Source organism: Callionymus lyra, chromosome 7 (genome assembly GCF_982586985.1).
Source record: "Callionymus lyra chromosome 7, fCalLyr1.hap1.1, whole genome shotgun sequence".
In the NCBI taxonomy this organism is placed as follows: domain Eukaryota; kingdom Metazoa; phylum Chordata; class Actinopteri; order Syngnathiformes; family Callionymidae; genus Callionymus; species Callionymus lyra.
The window spans coordinates 5,511,633-5,533,906 of NC_141824.1; the positions used below are offsets into that span (position 1 = coordinate 5,511,633).

At 37.6% G+C, this 22,274-nt stretch overlaps 1 protein-coding gene, 3 non-coding genes and 1 pseudogene across 4 annotated transcripts; 1 reads left to right on the forward strand and 4 right to left on the reverse strand.

The window, feature by feature from the left end:
* The window catches only part of LOC148074730 (serine/threonine-protein kinase B-raf-like), a 142,602-nt pseudogene extending 133,975 nt beyond the window's left edge, over nt 1–8,627 (reverse strand).
* Nucleotides 8,628–11,237: 2,610 nt separating this feature from the next.
* LOC148074755 (small nucleolar RNA U3) lies at nt 11,238–11,450 on the reverse strand. Its single transcript, XR_015712042.1, has one exon. It is a non-coding gene; the product is annotated as a small nucleolar RNA U3 (small nucleolar RNA).
* Nucleotides 11,451–13,651: 2,201 nt separating this feature from the next.
* LOC148074756 (major histocompatibility complex class I-related protein 1-like) lies at nt 13,652–20,649 on the reverse strand. The gene is made up of 5 exons (XM_087796109.1): nt 20,613–20,649; nt 16,539–16,805; nt 14,709–14,987; nt 14,214–14,504; nt 13,652–14,055 (listed from the first exon to the last, which is right to left on the reverse strand). Exons 1-5 carry the CDS (start codon nt 20,647–20,649, stop codon nt 13,940–13,942), a joined length of 990 nt encoding a protein of 329 aa, XP_087652235.1. The 3' UTR covers nt 13,652–13,939.
* LOC148074757 (small nucleolar RNA U3) lies at nt 20,324–20,533 on the forward strand. The gene has a single exon (XR_015712018.1). It is a non-coding gene; the product is annotated as a small nucleolar RNA U3 (small nucleolar RNA).
* Nucleotides 20,650–21,403: 754 nt separating the features above from the next.
* On the reverse strand, nt 21,404–21,616 carry LOC148074758 (small nucleolar RNA U3). The gene has a single exon (XR_015711944.1). It is a non-coding gene; the product is annotated as a small nucleolar RNA U3 (small nucleolar RNA).
* Between the last annotated feature and the right edge of the window lie 658 nt (nt 21,617–22,274).

The following is a 22,274-nucleotide window of genomic DNA, read 5'->3' on the forward strand; positions in this document are numbered from 1 at the left end:
CAATCTTATGCACTTACTGACCCCTGGAGGAAATTAAACCTCACTACCAAACAATATTCTTTTTTTTCACATGTCCACCAATCGTTTTCGAGGATAGACTTTTTTCGGATAGACAACAGAATTTTGCCGTGTGTAACAAAATGCCAATACCACAGTATTGTGATTTCCCATCATGCACCAGTCCAACTGGACATAGCATTTCCAGACAGTGCACCAGTTCAACGCACATGGCGTCTTGACCCGCTCTTATTGTCAAGCAAAAACTTTCAACATTTTCTCTCGGATCAAATTGATTTCTTTCTTGACATCAATATTACTCCCGGGATGTCCTACACTTCAATCTGGGAGGCACTCAAAGCTTATCTAAGGGGACAAATTATTTCATTTTCAGCAAATGTCAAGAAAGAAAGAACTAAACGCCTCAATGAGATACAGCAGAAATGATTACAATTAGATAAAAAATGTGCATCTCAGCCTAATCCATCCTTATTCAATGACAATTATTACAAGCCGAATACAATCATTTAACCACTGTCCAAATTGAGAAACTCCTCCTGAAAACAAAACAAACCTACTATGAACACAGTGACAAAGTGGCTCGACTACTGTCACCAAATCAAACAATCGGCAGCAAATCGTATCATTTCTGAAATTAATACAGCCGAGGGTTTGACATCTGTACATCCACAAACTATTAATGACCAGTTCAGAACATTTTATAGTGACCTTTATACCTCTGAGACTTCTGCAACATCATTGGAGATTGAGGACTTTTTAGAAAATATGCAAATTCCCCAAATGAATAAACAAGAACAATCTGTTATAGACTCCAGAATAACAACAGAGGAAATAACTCTAGCTATAAACTCAATGCAAAGCGGAAAAGCACCTGGTCCAGATGGATTCCCACTGAATTTTATCAAATGTTTTCAAATAAACTTTCACCTATTTTAAGTCAATTATTTGAAGAAACACGTATAACTTTAAAACTACCACCAAAAATGAATCAGGCAACTATTACAGTTATACCTAAAAAAGGAAAAGACCCGCGAGAATGTGGCTCCTTCCTTACCTTACCTTACCTTACCTTACCTTACCTTACCTTACCTTACCTTATCTTACCTTACCTTACCTTATTTTACCTTACCTTATCTTATCTTACATTACCTTACCTTACTTTACCTTACCTTACCTTACCTTACTTTACCTTACCTTACCTTATCTTACCTTATCTTACCTTACCTTACCTTACCTTACCTTATCTTACCTTACCTTATCTTACCTTACCTTATTTTACCTTACCTTACTTTACCTTACCTTATCTTATCTTATCTTATCTTATCTTATCTTATCTTACCTTACCTTACCTTACTTTACCTTACTTTACCTTACCTTACTTTACCTTATCTTACCTTATCTTACCTTACCTTATCTTACCTTACCTTACCTTACTTTACCTTACCTTACCTTACCTTACTTTACCTTACCTTACCTTACCTTACCTTACTTTACCTTAGCTTACCTTACCTTACCTTACCTTACTTTACCTTACCTTACCTTACCTTATTTTACCTTACCTTACCTTACCTTACCTTTCCTTACCTTACCTTACCTTACCTTACCTTACCTTACCTTACCTTACCTTACCTTACCTTACCTTACCTTACCTTACCTTACCTTACCGGCCCATAAGCCTTCTCTGCTGCGACTATAAAATGTTCACTAAAGTTCTGTCTCGTCGTCTGGAAACAGTGACCAAAATAATCCACCCTGACCAGACTTGTTCTGTGCCAGGTAGGCAATCTTTCTTTAACATGCGAAGTTTACTTAATATTTTATATAATTCCCATTCCACTGAAATGCCAGAAGTTGTTATCTCACTTGACGCTGAAAAAGCATTTGATCGGGTGGAGTGGAAATACTTATTTACAGTGTTGGGAAAATTTGGTTTTGGTTGGAACTTTATATCTTGGATCAAAATAATCTATTCCACACCAGTGGCTGCAGTACACACTAACTCAATAACATCAACGTATTTTAAACTTTACAGAGGAACAAGACAGGGTTGTTGTCTCACCTTTTCTTTTTGATTTAGCTATTGAGCCTCTGGCTCTGAGGAAAGAGGAGGAAATCTTTGGAGTGTTGAGGAACAAGGAAATTCATAAATGTTCACTATATGCTGATGACCTTTTGCTCTATTTGTCTAATCCAGTTGTTTCAATACCTGGAGTTATTGAAATATTAAAAATATTTGGTCACATTTCAGGTTACAAATTACATTTTTGAAAAAGTGCTGTATTTCCAATCAATGATCTGGTAAAATCAATCGACTATAATATCTTCCCCTTTCAGTTAACAAACAAATGTACCTACTTGGGTTTAAAGATGACACATGTATACCAAGATTTCTTCCACAATCACTTCAAAACTCTGTTTGAACCAAAAATGAGCTTTTAAGGTGGAGCCACTTACCAATCTCATTAGCAGGAAGGGTGAACACTATAAAGATGACTGTTCTTCCCCGTTTCCTCTATTTCTTTCAAATGATTCCTTATTATTTACCCAAATCTGTTTTTAAGGAACTTGACAGTTTAATTTCTGCATTTATATGGAACCGATCGGTGCCAAGAATGAAAAAATGTTTTCTGGAAATTCCAAGGTTGGAGGGAGGACTTGGTCTTCCTAACTTTATGTTCTATTACTGGGCAGCAAATGTGTGCAAATTTGCATTTTGTGTTGGTGCATGGCGGGAAAAACGAGGTCCACTTTGGGCTAATTTGGAAATAAATAATAATAATGCCATTTCTCTGCTAAGTGCTACACTACCAATAGGCCAGCACCAGATCTCCAACCCTGTTGTGAAAAATACTATAAAGATTTGGAATCAATTTCGGAAACATTTTAATTTAAAAGATTTAAGTACATTCTCTCCCTTATTGAATAACCATCTTTTCCCCCCATCCGAGATGGACACTGGTTTCCAGGTCTGGCACAGTAGTGGACTGGTATTTCTAAAAGACTTGATTCAAAATAATCATTTTCTAACATTTGAGTATCTACAACAAAAACACAATCTTCATAAAAGTAATTTCTTCAGATATCTCCAAGTCAGGAGTTTTGCCAATAAATATCTTAAATTTCCACTTGTGCAATCCAACAACACATGCAATGAGATTCTTTCCTTAAATCCACACATAAAAGGTAATATTTCCAAAATATAGAGGATCATGCAAAATGTCAAACCTCTGTCATGGGACAAAACTAAGCCTGGGAACACGATTTAAACATTAAATGATCTGCAAGTTTCTGGCAGCGTAGCTTAGAGTGTATCCATTCGTCATCTTACTGCATAAAGCAACGTCTCATACAATTTAAAGTGTTACATCGTTTGCATTATTCAAATGAGAGACTTGCTAAAATCTACCCAGACGTCAGTCCACATTGTTTAAGATGTTCTCACAGACCAGCTACTTTGGGTCATATGTTCTGGCATTGTCCATCACTCAAAGGTTTCTGGAGTAGAATATTTGAATGTATTTCCCGCATGTGTAAAAAAGCAATAACACCTTCTCCACACATGTGTATATTTGTCGACCTCCACCTGACCTCTCTGTAAATACAGCACATGCAAACGCAATTGCATTTTCCTCATTGATGGCAGCAGACTTGTTCTTCTGCAGTGGAAGTCAGACAAGCCACCATCATTTAAGAGTTGGGTTCAAGAACTTCTCTCTATGTTGCAGTTAGAGAAAATAAAATACAGTCGGTCAAATTGTCTGGAGAAGTTTCATGAAACCTGGTCTCCTTTCATGCAGCATGTTAAAGAGCTGAACCTTACATAATACTTGAACAGTTTGGCTTATATTTTTATTTTTACCACCATATGTATGGAGTATTGTTTTTTCTTTTGTTTTTTTTTGTTTTTGTCTGTTTGTATCAATGTATACTATTATGCATCATTGTTCCTTTTTGAGTTGATTTTGGTTTTCTGAGACCGCGGGGTGGTTTTCTACGGGGGTGGAGGGTGGGATCTTTCTTTGTTTTTGTATTATACCTTTTATTTTACTTATTTTGTGTGTGTGTTTCAAAATGTATGTCTTAATATCTGAAAATCAATGAAAAGATGTTTAAAATATATATATATATATATATATATTTTTTTTTAGTTCATTGTAAACGTTTTCTTGACTCCCGTCTGGCACAACTTTTAGCCATCATGAAACATTTTGTCTAGAAAAAAACTCAATAAATTCACACTTTCCCATAATGCCCAGAGACAATTTATCTTAATGAAGTTTCAACATAAAGCATGTTGCAGTAGAACCTCAATGTAAATCAGCTCTGATAGTCCCTGGTTCAAATTGTATTTCAATGCAAACAAAGGCCTTATCATTAGATTCTTGAATGTACTGTAGTACCTTTAAATACTTTTAAGGATTCTAGGGAACCCTAGCAAATCTACATGTTGTTAGACCCACAACCTCAACTGCTGGAAGATTTGTGTGATTGAGTTTGACACCACTTCTCTATTGAGTCTGGTCGAACTATTTAAGCTCATTTTTATCTTCCCTGTAACATGTTTACAAAGGACCAGGGATTAGTAAAGACACTCGCCACGATAATGATATAAATGGCAGTTACCAAACAGTGTTCGGTTTTGCTGCCATTTCCTTTCTGATTTTATTTAAAATATATATATTAGGGATAAGGATGTAACGGTCCAAATGTATCCTATTAGTAACAATTTCATTAAAGTTATTGACATTGGTATAAAACCTTAATAATCTCCATCCCTTAGAAAAGAAACTTCATTAACACTAGTCTGTAGACTCTAGCAGCGTTAAACTAAACTATTTAGACCGACTCTTACCGTGCCACTTTCCCTTGAAGACCGTTCCAAATGAACCAGATCCTATCCTCTGACCCAGAGTGATCTGGCCCTCAGATATCTCCCAGTCGTCGCTGGAGTCCCTCCTCCCGAGAGTTTTCTGTTTCACGGCACATCACCATCACCTTCATCATCACCACAGCAACGTTCATCAAAGCACAAAGACGGTCTCTTACCATTTTATTGCGATCTTCAGACGAGGACGACGACTTGCGCTCTCTTTGTGGACACGGGGACTTCTGCGGGACCTTGACGTTGGTCAGAGAGCCGGGTAGAGATGCAGGAGGAGTGGCGGACAGACCTGTGGTGGTACCTGGACAGCAGGGGAAACAGAGAAAAAGCATTTGGAGCTTGAAAAAGTGAGTTAAGGCAGAAGAGGAGAGAAGAAGAAAGTTGACTTTAAAGAGTGCGTTTGCCGTTTGAATGTGCAGAAGAGGTCATGCAGTGGCAAATAATGTTTGTTACCCTATGATTTATTATTTTTTCATTTTACATCATGAATGAAACTCATTCGTACTTTGACTCTCAATTGTGAATACTTTCAAGAATGATTTATACAAGTTAAAAGCCTTAATAATTACAAATCTAAAACGAATTATTTTATTGACTTGCAGTCACGTTTATGCAATTCGATGAAAGAGGTCATATATATATAAATAAATAGCTCAGTTAGACTATTCTTATTTATAAGGCCAAATATTTTTTAATGGAGCTACACTGGTAAATGATACATGGACATTTTAAATACTACATTCATTATCAAAAGGCTTGACTTATCTAAGGAATCTCTTAAAAACAGCATCATTTATTTGCATATATTTACCATACAATGATGAAGAAAACGACTCTTTTGAAGTCTGTGTGTAACAAAAGTGCATCACAGTGTTTGAAACAGTAAGATTGAAGTGAATCCCACAACCATGAGAGAGAACATGTGAAAACATAAAGAGGGAAACACACACAGTGGACTTGACACAAGGTAAAGGGGCTGTTGTGCTGGGGTGGAGGTGTAGGTGAAGGAGGAAGAGGATGGGGGAAGAGAGGAAGAACACAGGAACACACAGAGGCCTAACTACCTCGGAAAACAGGCTCGGGCTCAAAATCAAAGACTATGTCATTGGGGTAGGAGTATAGGAGGGGGCTTGAGGTCCGTGTTCGGTGCTTCCTCAAGCAGCGGGCGGGGTGGGTCGGGGGGGCTGCAGGGCAAAAAGAGACAGACACACCATCACTGCTACTCACCCGGCCCCTCTAACCACCAACTGTCCATGGTTTTGCTCATGGCTTTACTGGAGCATTCATCTTACAACTATCACAGTTCCACTTCCTATTTTTAAACATTACCAGTTCAGTGAAGACGATTCTCTGAGACCAATCGTGGCAGAAACTAATACTGGCAACTCTTGATTCTTCTTAATATTTATAGTTAGAAAAATAAGTTTTTCACATTTCCATATTTTTATATTGAAGCAATCATTAACTGTAATTACATCTACCTTTGATTATTAACATTACTATCATTTATATTACAAATGCATTGATATTTAAAAATACAAGACAATATTTGCTTTATTTTTAGTCATGTATGTACTGGAATGATTCTAACCATCTGTTTATTTATTTAACAAAATAATACAGTTAAAGAGTTTATGTTACAAAATTTCTAAACTGCTAATAAATGCAAGTCAAGTGTCGTTTAAGCTAGTTTTTAATTGCATGTAAATCTCCAAAAGGGAAATATATTGAGAGGTGCAGGCTTGTTAAACTGATATATAGATATAATATATATATAAATATATATATATGAGTCACTTGACAACTTTATTTAACCTAATTACTGTGAATTATGAATGAGGAGCTAATGAGGCTCATAAACATTGTTGCTAAATTGCTAATGAAGTTATAGTTTATTTTACACACTAGCTTACAGGCAATATTTGAAAAGCACTACAGAATTACACTAGATAAACAAATACATAAATATGGCTGATATGACAAGATTACTAACAGGTTTTTTTTATTCACCCTAAAACATGACTATTGACATGTGTACCAATTGTTATTATAGTTACTTATTTAACCAAGTAGCTGAGTGTGTAGAAGCTGTTGGATGAATCATTTTATCATATTTGGTTGTTCAAGCAAAGCGAACAACACACAATTAAATATTATATATGGTATTGTCTTTTTCAACATTCCATTTATATTCATATTCATTATTGGGTCTCACACACACACACACACACACAGACAGAATGGTTGTTTGGGACACAGGATGTTTGGGAAATGTTGCGTGTTGATCTTTATAATAATAATCTCTATTTATATAGCGCCTTTATAGACCAGGGTCACAAAGCGCTTTGACAGCCATTCACACATACTGATGGGAGTAGGCTGTAGGCTGCACCACATGGCGCTGAATCTGCCATCAGGGTAAAGTGTCTTGCTCAGGGACACAACGACACAAGCTTGTCTGGAGCTGGGATTGAACCTGCAACCTTTTGGACTGCAGGCAACCACTCTACCATCTGAGCTATGACGCCCCTTATGACCTCACTCCGACCTCGGTAAGCACTGATCACGAATCAGATCCTGTAAAGAATCAACATTTGTGTTACTATTATTATAGATAAATAGTTTAAGGAAAGAATATACAACGTCGGATGAAATCATTTGAACATTCATCCATTTTTTTCAGATGCAGGCAGAACCTCTGACTACTTGGTTTCACATTCTTACATCAAAAATCAAGTCATTTATATCAACAACTGTTGCATCTCACATCAATGTTGACAGGCTCGATGGTGTTGATATGGACGTTGGGTGCGGACGACGAGCGGTCCCGCTGCCCAAACTGGTTACGGTGGTCTTCCTCATTGGGCCGGAAACTAGGTGGGATGGGTATGGACTTGGACGGGGACACAGTGGCGTGGCATATGGATCTGGAAAGGTTTGAAGCCATCAATAAGAGAGAGCACAGAGACGAACACGCAGAAAGGGAGAGAGCGGGGATTACCCTGTGGAGTCTGATGGGGGGAGTGAAGGACAGACTTCGGACACGGGGGTCGTCCCTTCTGAAGAAACTTCCTCCTGAGTGAAGGGGTGGTGCTCGAAGAACTTGGAAACTAGCAATAAGCTTGAACCACAAAAGAAAATGTTATTAAAATCAAGTTTAAATGAAGGTTTTTTACTGAATGTTATCCTGCTTATATGTTAATCTATAACTGCACACATGTTTATAGATGCATCAGGTTAAAAACAATACTTTCTTTATATTCAATTGTTAATTATTTAGACGAGCTTAAACTGACCATGACCTCAGTGAAGAGTCAACCCTTTAAATCACAGCTTAATTTAAGATTTTGTACAACTTCTCAAGTGACACAACTTACTGTAACTGGTCGTAGTTGACACACATAAGAGGAACCTCGGTGCTGCAGCGCTGGTGGAACTTGTACCCCCATGTCTGGCAGCGGAACCCCTGGAAAAGCAGCTTCCTGCAGAAGTCGCAGAAGGCCAGAGTGAAGAAAGTCTTCCTCACCTAAAACTGATCAACTTTAATGCCTAAACAATTTAGAGTCATGAAGATGGAGGAGAACTTAGGTCTGTATCTGATGTGCTGATAAAGTACAATTTATAGTAATAATACCTTTCATTATTAGTCATTATTATTAATGATTTGAACTGATAAACATGTACAGACTCCAGTCAAGCTGCTTTTTTACCAACTAACTAGATTCATATCATATGAAATATAAGGAATACGTTACTAAGACTCATTGGACAGCAGGTGGCAGTGTCATTTCAGAGATTGCTTGCACGACATTATAATGTTTAGGTTTTATATGATACAACTTTTAAAATACATAATGGAATATAACAAAAAAAAAGTGTTCCTTTAGATATATGGAGGGAGGATTGTGTTCTCCTCCGAACTTGTCCAGGAGAGCTTCCAAGTGTTCTTGTGTCAGCTTGATCATGTGTTTGATATTCCAGATCTGAGGAGAAACACAAAGGTTTGTTCAAATTCTGATCCAACAGAGTTCAGAGAATCGTCTCACCACCCTCTAATAAACATGATGGAGATTAGGATCTGCTTTTCTCTTCAAGAAAAGAAAAAAGAAAACATCTAGAAGTATTAAACCCGTCACGAGCTGCTGCCGAGAGATGCTAGCTTTGTAACGTCTTAAACATGTAGCTCTTAAAGAAGAATTTCCATCAGTAAACATTCAACTTTCTTTTAAAAAGGTAAAACCAAAGTCCACCTAACATGTAAAGATCAGATAGCACTGAGAACATGGACGTCACCTTCCTACTCATTTAAATCCATGTTGTTTCATTGTATTATCAAGTCCATAAATATCTTTTTAGGATTGTCAAAAAAAGTCACACAAAATAATCCTTTAGTATCGGTGGATCCAGATGGTAATGAGTAACAAACTCCAACAACAACAAAACCTCATAGGCAAAGATTAGAAGCAAAAGTTCAAGTTAACACTTAAATTCTTTAAAAAAGTTTAAAATCAATCATTTGTTATAGTAGCTCTATTTTACAAAGTATTTCAGCACCAACTGTATTTAAATTGATGTCATGTCATTTCCCAACTTTTAATGAACGACTTTAGAATGACCTTCAGTGGAGAAACAACACAAACTTTCACCAAGGAAGGTCACATTACTTCTTCCCAAGTATTTTATTTAAACCGAAGAACTTTGATGTTTCTTGGGCTGGAGTCGAACCCACAACTGGATCACAACCACCAGAACAATTGTACTGAAAGCAAGAGTGTTCTGAACTTGACAATCCTTGAGCAGTTCTATCTAGATTACATTTGAAATGGTGTCTCAAAGCATTTGTTTCGTTTCTCGACAATCGATTAAATGATTTGTTCCAAACAGTGATTTTTTTTTTTACTCATGAATTGAGCAGAGTGCAGGAGCAGAAAATTCAAATGCCAAACAATTCATATACAAGGGCCTTAAAAGATCTCCATGATCCAGAACATCACTAGAACTAAATGATAAAAGTTGAATGCAAACTTTTTTATTTATTCAGATTAAGACCCTGTAAATATTTACAATTGGTTTAATCTTCAATCAACATGTTCATTTAAATTACAAGGTAAAGCTCTGTCTAAATACAGCAGTGATACAGGAGGGATTGATTTTGTCTTGACCTTTATTTTTCATTGTTTTATGTGTTTTTTTGTTTCTATATGTACACTCTGTTGTTGTTGTTTCTTTGGTATTGCAATAGATTATTTTTCTGAATTTACTGTCTCTTGAAAAAAAAAGAGCATATACGTAACATTGCTGTGTCTGCATATTTACATAGTTGCCTTTACATCAGACCAACATTGCCTGGAATGCCTGTATTGCATACTTGTGCTCGATACAAATATTTTAAATTTAAAAAGTAATATCACGCTACTCAAGAATTTATCAGCAGGATTCTACATACATAGAACACATTTAATACTTGATGGTCAGACAAAACTGAGTTCTGAGGAGAGACATTTGTTGTTTTAACTTCAGGTCTGTTTGCTAGAACAAGATCTAAGGTGTGGTTGAAACAGTGAGTCAGGGCCAAGAGATCCATAAAATCCTCCTATAGAGAGTGTCACATGTCTTTGTAGAACCATGGAAACAAAAATAACCTGTTGATTTTGAAACCGTGTGAAACGTACAAAGTATGTTTGTCTCATATATGGGCAATAAAATCAACCGCTATCAGTGAAGAAATGATAATGCAGAGAATAATGATTCACTTCATATGTTCACTGTCATTGATGATCAGCGCTATATAAATACAAATGACTTACTTCTTTACTTCCTTTAGGAGTATTGAGAGGAGGAATACGATCAGAGTGGTTGTTTGTTCTGCTAAATGGTAAAAGCAATTTAGTTCAGGTGAAATACTAATTTTCTACTCAGCCTCATGTTGTTCAACAGTTGTGATTCATTTTAGAATAATGGGTTCCTTTTCAGAGTTATAGTAAAAAAAATGTTTGTTCATTTTAAAGAAGCAAATGACGCTCAATGGTCTTTGTCCACATCTTGTTCCAAAATGACAAACTTAAAATATCCAAATACTAGTGATGGTCTGGTGAAGCTTCATGAAACAGTGTCTTTTCATTTTTCCAGAACAATTGTTGTCGTCAAGGCTTCAGTACAAGAGAGATGTTACAGACGAGCACCACAGAGGTTTGGATATTTTTTAATATCAATTTCAACAAAGACCTACAAACTATAGTCTTTACATTCATATGAAAATACATTTTTATTTTAGTTAAAAGTTATAAAGAATTACATTAAAAATGTCGCTTAATAGTATATTGTCTTGAACACAACAACCACTCTGATCATATTCCTCTCAATACTGCACAAGGAAGTAAAGAAGGATCATCAATGACAGAGAACATATGAAGTGAATCATTATTCTCTGTCTGCTTCACACTCAGGAAGGAATATCACAACTCTTCATCATGGTTAGTGACACCAAACACTTTACAAACACATTTCTTAAGTTAAGAACTATAGAAATGATCCCTGAAAGTATAGTCTTAACTTAACTCTGCACCAACATCACACTCCATCCTCACACCAAACCATTACAGTGACGGATGCATAGTTTTTGAATTTTAAAATGTTACTGTCATTCATTTGATTGCAAAGAGATGAGCCTAGAAAACATAATTGTAGTTTCATAGTTTATACACAACATGTATTCAAAATCACTACGTTCAATTCCATAATTCATCTAAACTGTGATTATTGATCACCATGACATTAAAACAACTATATCAGGTTATTTTATTATGCATTACAAACAATTGTAAACATTAAACAATATAGTTTAATACAAGGGAAAATACAGTTGAACAAGAGTTGTGTTTGATGTTAAAATGAAAATATTTATTCAATTATAAAAATGTTAACTTAGGTGAGCGACTCACAGCTAGGGGGCGATCTAGGTGGATTGTTGTGGTGTCCTCTTCCACGCTGCAAACAGAAAGCAGTTGAGTGCAGTGAGGGCGTGACACACAAGTCTCATAGAGGCACACCTGACTGGTGCAGGTGCTCGGGGGGCGGAGTCAAACATCCACACTGGGCGTCTCACCACACCTGTCCAAATGTGTCGTCAGTGTTGCACATTTGAGCTCTGGCGGGATCTAAGATGGCGGCACAGGTGTGGCGTGAGATCGGCGTCTCATGGTTGTGTAACCTGATGAAGTTTGACTTGAGAGAAGCAGGTCAGAGAGCAAACCTCCACAAACACATTCAGCCGACTCAGCAGGAAACTTTGAATCAAGTTTCTACATGTGAATTGTCGGCACAAGCTCTTCTGGATTTTTCTTCTACACAAAAGTGGACACAACTTATGTGCACCTGTTCAGCACAAGACGAGTTGATCAAAGCAATACAGTCATATTTAGGACATGAGTTGATCAGGAAACAGAAGGAGAGGTCAGAGATGTTGACCTTTCATAACAGCTGCACAAATGGATTCTTTCTGAGCCTCCACTGACCCTCAATGACAAGTGACTTTACTGAACATTTGGAGTCCAAACACATGTGGACGTTTTCTGTCCATTTATTTGAAGATCAAAACACACAAGAAATGAAGCAGCAGTTCAACTATGTTTGACAAGATTCTTCACCTCTGACATCACAACTGACGCTTCATTAACTAGTGTCTACACACCAGGAAGAAAACACACAAACTATTACATGAACACAAAACTGTCTGTGCGTGTACTTGTGTGTGTGTGTGTGTGTGTGTGTGTCTACACATTCATAAATTTGTCAATGTGTGTCTGATTTTTTTTCCATTTTGGTTTTTGCATGTTTGTACTTCTGTTTGTTATTTGATGTGTAAATACATGTGTTTGTTATCTTTTTATTTGTGTGTGCGCCTATTTTCAGGTTTGTTCAACTGTTTCCGTGAGTGTGTTTGGGCATGTGTGCCTGATTTTGTGTGTCAGTACCTGTTTTTAGACTCTGTTTGTCTGTATATATTTTCCGTGTGTGTATCATTTTGTCTACAGAGACATCTGTGTGTGTGCGTTAGTTAATGTGTGTTAGTGCTTTTGTTGTGCCAGAGAAGCATGTGTTTAAGTATTTATGTGTTTGCATAAATGTGTGTGTGTTTGTCATTGTGTGTGATTGCTTTTTTGTGTGTGTGCATGTTTGTGCATTTTTTGCTTTGGTAAAGCATGCGTGTGTGTGTTTGCAGTTGTTTGTGAGTGCATTTTTGTGTGTCAGAGATGCATGTGTGTGCATCCTTGTGTGATGGTGAAGCATGTGTGTGTTTGTGTGTGATTGTGAGTGAGTGCATTATTGTGTTTTAGAGAAGCATGTTTGTGAGTGTTTGTGTGTGTGCATTTATTTGTGTTAAAGTGAAGCATGTGTGTGAGTGTTTGTGTGTGTGAGTGTATTTGTGTGGTACAGAATCGTGTGTGTGCATTTATCTGTGTGTGTGTGTAGTTTTCATAACGGCTCAGATCACATGACATCCTGATGTGAGTTTCAAACACATTTCCAGTGAAGGAACAAAGATCAGCAGCTCTGACGTCTGCAGAGTCTCAGAAGAAAAAGACGTTTCTTGGTCGATTCCTCCTGAAACACGGAGACAGAAAAATGTATCAACTTGTAAAATCATGCGTGAAGTGAGTCTTGAAGAAAAGTGACAATTATCATCCACTGACTTTAGTCTCTGTCCACGGGCGGATCCTTCAGATGGTCCAGCTCCGAGCTGGGGGCCGCTGTAAGATCACAAACCCTGTTAGCTTGTGTGCTTCTCACCAGCAGATGAAACTAGTGTCAACACTGATGCTAGCATGCTAGCACTCTGTCACATGGTCAACATCTGAGCTGAGACAAGATCATGTACTTACAAGACGAGTCAGAGTCGCCTGAAATGGAAAGAAAGAGGACAAATTACACCTGAAGAAGATGAACATAGAAGAGGTCCTCTGACCTCTTCTCATCTCTGCTGACCTTCTTTGACCTTCTATTCTTTCTCTCCAGTATCTGGAGATGATCTGGATCAAATCACAAACTCTCACCTTTCTTCTTCTTCTTGTAGATGAAGTATCCAACCACTGTGAGCACCAGAGCGGAGGCAGCGACGGCGGCCATGATGATGTACAAGGTCAGGAAAGTCCTGGCTGTGGATGGAGAGCAAAGTAAGTGGAGACATGATCAGGTGACCAGTGTTAGAGACGTGGTGGGGCCTCATTCAGCAGATCCATGCTGACCACACCTGGACTCTCATCTGGATGAAAGAAACCTCTGGAGACACCAAGAAGGTTCTGAAGACTCTTACCGTTGGTCAGGATGTTTGACGGATCCAGTTTGGTGACCACGTCTTCCGGAATGCCGTCCAGTTGAAACACACACTCGTACCTGGACCAGTCGTCAGACGGGAGTTTCAGGTCCACCATGTTCTGGAAGGTTCCGTCAGGGTTGGGGAGGATCTCTCCGTGTTCCACGTCCTCGTGCAGCTCCTCTCCGTCTTTGGTCCAGAACAACATGGCTCTGTCGGGGTAGAAGCCTGTAGCGTGGCAGGTGACCGGAGAGCTGGCTGTCTTCTGGAGGAGAGACACTCGTGGACGCTCTGAAGGGAGAGACACCACACTTCAGAGAGAAAGTCAAAGGATGGACAGAGAATGAAGGAGAGGAGGAGGAGGGAGGACAGGGGTGGAGGTGAGGAAAAGAAGATAAGAGGAGAGAGAGAGAGAGAGAGAGAGAGGACATGAGGAGAGAGAGGAGGGAGAGAAGGAGGAAGGAGAGCAGAAGGAGAAGAAGGTCATGGAACTACCTGTTCTCATCAAGGTTTTGCTCCCAAACTTCACAAACTTCTTCAGTTCATTTGGACATTCCTGGGTGTAATAGAACTGTATATATTTATTCATGCCTTCATCCTGGTCCCACTTGTGTTTGCTGATGACGGCCTGAGGACTCGGAGCGACCCAGGTCAGAGTCTGAAGGTCAAACACGATGAAGTCTTCTCCATCATAGCCGTACTGTAGGTAACCTTTGACCTCTCCAGTCTCATCGTCCCACTCACAACCGTCCATCCTCTGAAAGATGTGAACACCTGAGAGAGAAACCAGAGTGAGACCTGATCTACTCCACTGTTTAATACTCCACTGTGATCTACTCCTCTGTTTCATACTCCACTGTGATCTACTCCACTGTTTAATACTCCACTGTGATCTACTCCTCTGTTTCATACTCCACTGTGATCTACTCCACTGTTTAATACTCCAATGTGATCTACTCCACTGTTTAATACTCCACTGTGATCTACTCCTCTGTTTCATACTCCACTGTGATCTACTCCACTGTTTAATACTCCACTGTGATCTACTCCTCTGTTTCATACTCCACTGTTTAATACTCCAATGTGATCTACTCCACTGTTTAATACTCCACTGTGATCTACTCCTCTGTTTAATACTCCACTGTGATCTACTCCACTGTTTAATACTCCACTGTGATCTACTCCTCTGTTTAATACTCCACTGTGGTCTACTCCACTGTTTAATACTCAACTGTGATCTACTCCACTGTTTCATACTCCACTGTGATCTACTCCACTGTGGTCTACTCCACTGTTTAATACTCCACTGTGATCTACTCCACTGTTTAATACTCCACTGTGATCTACTCCACTGTTTAATACTCCACTGTGATCTACTCCTCTGTTTAATACTCCACTGTGGTCTACTCCACTGTTTCATACTCCACTGTGGTCTACTCCTCTGTTTAATACTCCACTGTGGTCTACTCCACTGTTTAATACGCCACTGTGATCTACTCCACTGTTTAATACTCCACTGTGATCTACTTCACTGTTTAATACTCCACTGTGATCTACTTCACTGTTTAATACTCCACTGTGATCTACTCCACTGTTTAATACTCCACTGTGATCTACTTCACTGTTTAATACTCCACTGTGATCTACTTCACTGTTTAATACTCCACTGTGATCTACTTCACTGTTTAATACTCCACTGTGATCTACTTCACTGTTTAATACGCCACTGTGATCTACTCCACTGTTTAATACTCCACTGTGATCTACTTCACTGTTTAATACTCCACTGTGATCTACTTCACTGTTTAATACTCCACTGTGATCTACTTCACTGTTTAATACGCCACTGTGATCTACTCCACTGTTTAATACTCCACTGTGATCTACTTCACTGTTTAATACTCCACTGTGATCTACTCCACTGTTTAATACTCCACTGTGATCTACTTCACTGTTTAATACTCCACTGTGATCTACTTCACTGTTTAATACTCCACTGTGATCTACTCCACTGTTTAATACTCCACTGTGATCTACTCCACTGTTTAATACTCCACTGTTGTCTACTCCACTGTTTAATACTCCACTGTGATCTACTCCACTGTTTAATACTCCACTGTGATCTACTCCACTGTTTAATACTCCACTGTGGTCTACTCCACTGTTTAATACTCCACTGTGATCTTCTCTTCTTCTCTGAACTTGTATGATCTACTCCAGTTTCCTCCTCTGATCTACTCTGTATACAAGATTGATGGTTCAGGATGTAAAAAGGTTGAACATGATTCAGTTTAAGGTCAAACATTGATTTTAAAGACAACAAACCTCCAGTTTGGTTGAATCTCTGTTTTGCTATTTCAATGTTGATCTTCTGGACCTGCTGTGCATTATTTAACATATTTGTGTCTCTCTCCCAGTACTGAGGATCATCTGCTGTGACCTGGATCATCCAGTCTTGTTTGGGTACTTTTCTCCTGGTGTTGCTGTCGTAGTGTTCCACTTCAACTCCGTCCACATAAGTGACAGAAACAAACTCTGGGAAGTTTTTAACTCCAGCAGACGCAGTGATGAAAAACTGCATTGTGTGAATCACTGTGAGACACAAAAACAAAGTTTAGATCTTCTCTGGTTCTGATGACACAACGTTGTGATGCAGCAGAACAATCACATCTTCTACAAAGACAAAGAGGTGAAGAACAGAGGGACAGTCAGCAGTGACACAAAGTTCACGTCCACACACGGACACCAGCAGAACATCCTTCACACTTCACTCTCCAAGAACCCTGGCTAACTGGGACACAACTATAGAAGAAGAAGAAGAAGAAAGAAGAAAAAACGATTAATATTAATAACAATCTGAAATGTAATAAATATTTATAATAAAACAAATAAGGAATAAAGAGAATTAAAAGAATAAATGGATGAATTAAGAAGAAACAGGAGCAACAATGTTGAAAAAGATCAAACAACTAAATTGAAATTGTTTTTAAAAAACGCATAGATAATAAAATATTAAAACCAAGTTCATGGAACAAATCGAAGAATGATTGATAGAATAAAGATCATTGAAGGACATTAAGGTTAATGATGAACTTAAATAACATGAGTTTATATCAGTTTATAAATAACATGTTTCTGAAGATTACTGTTCAACATGATTGTAAATGTTTCATTTAGATATTTTAAGTCCAAACACAAGTTCAGAGCAGCTGCTTCACTGAGTTGCTCCAATAAACTGTGAGATGTGATAATATGTTGAAGTGAGCTGAGCTACAAGGTTGTCTGAACATGCGCACTTAAGAAATGCGACACTTTCTTTGTTTTTATTTCCTCATTTTAGTTCATGATAGACTTGTTTACTAAAGTCAAATCAATGAAAATTGTAAAAGCTCTTCTTGTGAGTCAATGAATCTCCTGATGGCAGCATCGTTTAAAAACAAGTGATCAGCTCATGAAGCAAAACTCTGGAGTCACTTTCTGTTCAGCGTCAAACAAGTTCCTCCGTCAATCAACAGAAGTGACTCAACAGCGCCACCAGGTGAGCACCTGACATTGAGCTCGGATCTACTTTTCTGTGTACGACTTCTTCACGGTTCTGAGATGAAAAGTGAATCAGTGAAACACTTTGACTCCTCTGAGAGTGAAAAGGTCATGAAGGTTGTAGTGAAGAGTATTTGGAGAAATAAAAGGTGACGCAGGTGTGAACACATGAAAGTGGAGGAAGGAGACTCACTCGCAGTTGAGCTGTGGATCCACACAACAAGCACAAACAACACCTTCTTCATCTTCAGCTCTTTTCTGGAGACTAGGATCCAACAAGTCTTCAGGTCGACGAACGAAGTACAAGTGAAAGTAAACAACAGACGCAGGAAGAAATATCTGAGCCAATGAGGATTCAGTGTGACGTCACGTCCAGATGGAAAGTCAAAGTAAACCAAACATGTTATTACGACTATTTTCTGTGACAAAAACTCCACTTTAAACTTTATTATTATTTCTTAGAGTCGTTCTTCTGAACCTTAAAGTCACGCAGAATGTGAACTATGGAATACCAGGAGTGTCAAATTAAAGTGAAGAGAAATAAAAGTGGATTGAATTGCTTTTTATTTTGACATACGATGATTTATATGTATAAACGTTATTTCCTTCATATGGGTTACACACTCATTCTTATTTTTTATTCACAACTTTATTCACAAAATATGGCCCTCGTGTAGTTTTACAGACAAGTTTTTCTAAAATATAACGATGAAAGTAAAAAATAAAGTTTTTTGTGCGGACGAGAAAAGCTTCTAGTTCCCTCTAGTGGTTCAAACATGACATTGAGCTCAAACAGTAAATACATTTGAATGATTTTCAGTCATTTTCATCAATTCAAGAACCATTTTTATCATTATTTTACGGACTTTCTGTAGTTAAAACACTTGAACTATCTTCAGTTCCCTCCTGGTCAGTGAGCTCTTGGTGCTCTACGATCTCTCCAACATTGTATGGTCTCACAGGAAGTAAAACTGCCTGTTCTTGGTACTATTTACCCACAAACCTTAGCATGAACTGGCCCTCAAAAGTAAACCTGTCAGAGAAAGTAAAGGTCTCAGGCAACAGCAGGTTGAAAGTGGGGATATAAGCAGTGGAGAAAATAAAAAAATTAACTTTCAGGTTGAATTATAGAATTAAAATATATCATTTTTACTTAAAGTATACAATATTTGATTGTTTTTTTAGTTGATAAATCTCATACAGAAATAAAGTTGTGTGATGAGCTACATTATTTAACTTCATCAAAATGTCTTTAAATCCATTTTAATTAACATTTTCAATCAGGTTTTGTTTTTACACACAAATAAATGTGATCAGTATCCGTTCATGGTGATTGTCCTTATCTGCCACAATGATTCTTCCCTGACTGAATATCTTTTGAGCGTGTTGTGTTGAGTCTGTAATGCTGCCAACAAAGTTATGAATCTACAAGTTTCCTGACACACTTCGACTAGAAATTGTTCTTGATGATAGTTTATTGAAAATAATTCTTCTCACTTTTGTTTCTTTGTCAAGATGAAACATTAAACATTTCCACATGGTTGGTTTAAACACTCAATGTGAACATTTTGGTGCATGTGTTGAACTTTCATTTGGATTAATATGTAAGTTCACAGTATTGAGGGGAGGAATATGATCAGAGTGTTGGTTTTCCATTTTAAAAGTGTAAATATTGTCTCATTCTGCACTTTGTCCAGGACGAGAACACAGTCTTCTCTTTCAGTCAGACAAGCCTACTCTTGGGATGAAGGTTTTTGATCATCCATTGTGCCGACCAAGGCTTTTCTATGGTTTTCCACCAGTGTTTCCTCTTTCCTCTTGAGAACAGTGAGGCTCGAGGGTTTGAGGTTGATTTTAGTGGCACCAGAAGCTCCAACAAATCACTGGTTCCTCAACTGGTTGGCTCTACAACAAACTGAAGAAATGCTGACTCTGCTCTCTGTTCTAATGTTGACCACAAACTGTTCTTTGTACTGTAGTTCACAGAAATAAATAATATTTGACTCAACATTATTCATTAAATGACATTTGTTTCTTATAATATTAACTTTACTCCATGTTTTGTAATAATGTAGGAACTTACTTTGAAAGCTTTATGGTTCATGTGTTTGATATAAACATACATTTCATGTTGTGTGTTTAATAGTGATGTGTTGATGAAGCCAAATGAAACAGTGTCATGTTGTTTAGAGGTCAGTAGGTGGCGCCATCAGTTTAAAAATGATGTGATGTTTCATTAGAAAAATTGTTCAAAACAATGGAGAATAGTGCAGAGACCGCCATCTAGTGGAAAAATAATGACACTGCTTCATGAAGAATACTTACAAAGTATATTATTAATTGACATTTGTTTATTCTAATATTGACTTTACTACGTGTGTTTTTTAAATAATGTAGAAACCTAGTTTGAAAGTATTGTGGTGCATGTGTTTGATTTGTAAATACATTTCAAGTTGTGTATTTAATGTGAATCACACAGTATCATGTTTGTTCAACTAAAATAAAAAATCAACCATCACTATAATAGTTTGGTGTGAGGATGGAGTGTGATGTTGGTGCAGAGTTAAGTTAAATTAAGACTAAGTTAAATTTCTATAGTTCTTAACTTAAGAAATGTGTTTGTAAAGTGTTTGGTGTCACTAACCATGATGAAGAGTTGTGATATTCCTTCCTGAGTGTGAAGCAGACAGAGAATAATGATTGACTTCATATGTTCTCTGTCATTGATGATCCTTCTTTACTTCCTTGTGCAGTATTGAGAGGAATATGATCAGAGTGGTTGTTATGTACAATACAATATATGAAAACATTTGTATCTGTTAATCTACATCTCTACTGTCTCCTTGAGCAGATACATACAACTCTCCACTGGAGGTAGATGCTCTTGCTCATTCATTGTGGTCACTTTAATCTTTTCCACTACAGTGTTTCCTCCTCCTGCTCTTGAGGAGAGTGAGAGGTTTAAGGTTCATTTAGTGGCTCCAGCAAAAACAAGCCCTCATCTCTGTGACAGACTGCTTTGACCAGAAGAGTGGTGAAGGTCTGATGAAGCTTCATGAAGCAGTGTCATTATTTTCCACTAGATGGTGCTCTCTGCAATATTTTCCTTTGTTTTGAACAACTGTTTTAATTAAGCATCACTTTTTTTTCTTCTTTCGTTTAGACAGTATTTATATTCTTACACAATTAACACCAGAGAGTTTAGTCTGAAGAATTTACTAGTTTACTGTAAATCTATTGAATTCCTAAAAAATCAGGCATCCTGGAGAAAAAAGTTCTGTTCATAAACAATGCATTTATTTATCTGATTAATTTCACAACAAAGTTATCAGCAAAAATATATCTCAACAACCATATCAGTAATAGTTGTACGTGTGTTTAAATATTCAGGTTTTTATCAAAATACAAACACATATCTCTACTAGTCTCACAAATCAATGAATCTGACAAATAAAAGTTTCTGCTTCTGAATCCTTTAAGCAGAAATGATGCCAAACTTGATGGTTTGTTAGAGCAAATGAATCCTAAAGCTTTAGTTAAGGATGAACTACTCTAATGGAAGTCTTCAGTGGTTCATGAGGCTTAATCTCACCATTACTGCTAAACTCATAGAAACGTTTGAAATTTAACCATGTTGTTATGAACCAACAACCACTCTGATCATATTCCTCTCAATACTGCACAAGGAAGTAAAGAAGGATCATCAATGACAGAGAACATATGAAGTCAATCATTATTCTCTGTCTGCTTCACACTCAGGAAGGAATATCACAACTCTTCATCATGGTTAGTGACACCAAACACTTTACAAACACATTTCTTAAGTTAAGAACTATAGAAATGATCCCTGAAAGTATAGTCTTAACTTAACTCTGCACCAACATCACACTCCATCCTCACACCAAACTATTATAATGAATAGTTTTTTTTTTCATTTCACAGTTTATAAACAACATCTATACAAAAACAACAGGTTACCTATGTAACCTTGGTTCTACAAATGATTGTGACACTCTCTATAGGATGATTCTATGGATAACCTCTCTTGGCCCTGACTCTGAAAAAGAACAAAGCACTCACCACCTCTTTACATGTGACCTGCACTGAAACACACCAGCAATATATTCGTGCCTCTGACTTTCTTCACCGTCCTCAACTAGCAGACAAGTGGACACACTGGACAGAGTAGATGAAGATTCATCCACTCTGGACCAGAGTGAAGGGGTGGGTAGAAAGCCCAGAAGGAGACCACTCTGGTCCTCACAGTGCAGGTATGAACCTTCTAAAGAAAGAGGGTTCAAACATAGCATGACAGTTGCAATCCGTCTGATGGACAAACCAAACATGTCATCAGTACAATTAGCTGACACTGACGTGAGCAGCAGAAGCATCTTGAGGGACAAAATGTCCAAATGTCATCTGAGGCCAGAGTCTCAGTGGTCCATGAAGAAAACACTTCAGCAGTGGTAAGTAGTGATGGTCTGATGAAGCTTTATGAAGCAGTGTCATTATTTTCAGAGA

What these genes read in the sequence shown, in the direction of transcription:
- LOC148074756 (XM_087796109.1), bottom strand. Translation starts at nt 20,649, where the DNA reads ATGAATGAGCAAGAGCATCTACCTCCAGTGGAGAGTT. An exon ending in GAGATTCAACCAAACTGGAG is followed by an intron (nt 14,988 to 16,538) that starts GTTTGTTGTCTT and finishes TTTCTCTCTCAG; the next exon opens with GTGTTCACATCTTTCAGAGG. An exon ending in CAAAACCTTGATGAGAACAG is followed by an intron (nt 14,505 to 14,708) that starts GTAGTTCCATGA and finishes CTCTCCCTTCAG; the next exon opens with AGCGTCCACGAGTGTCTCTC.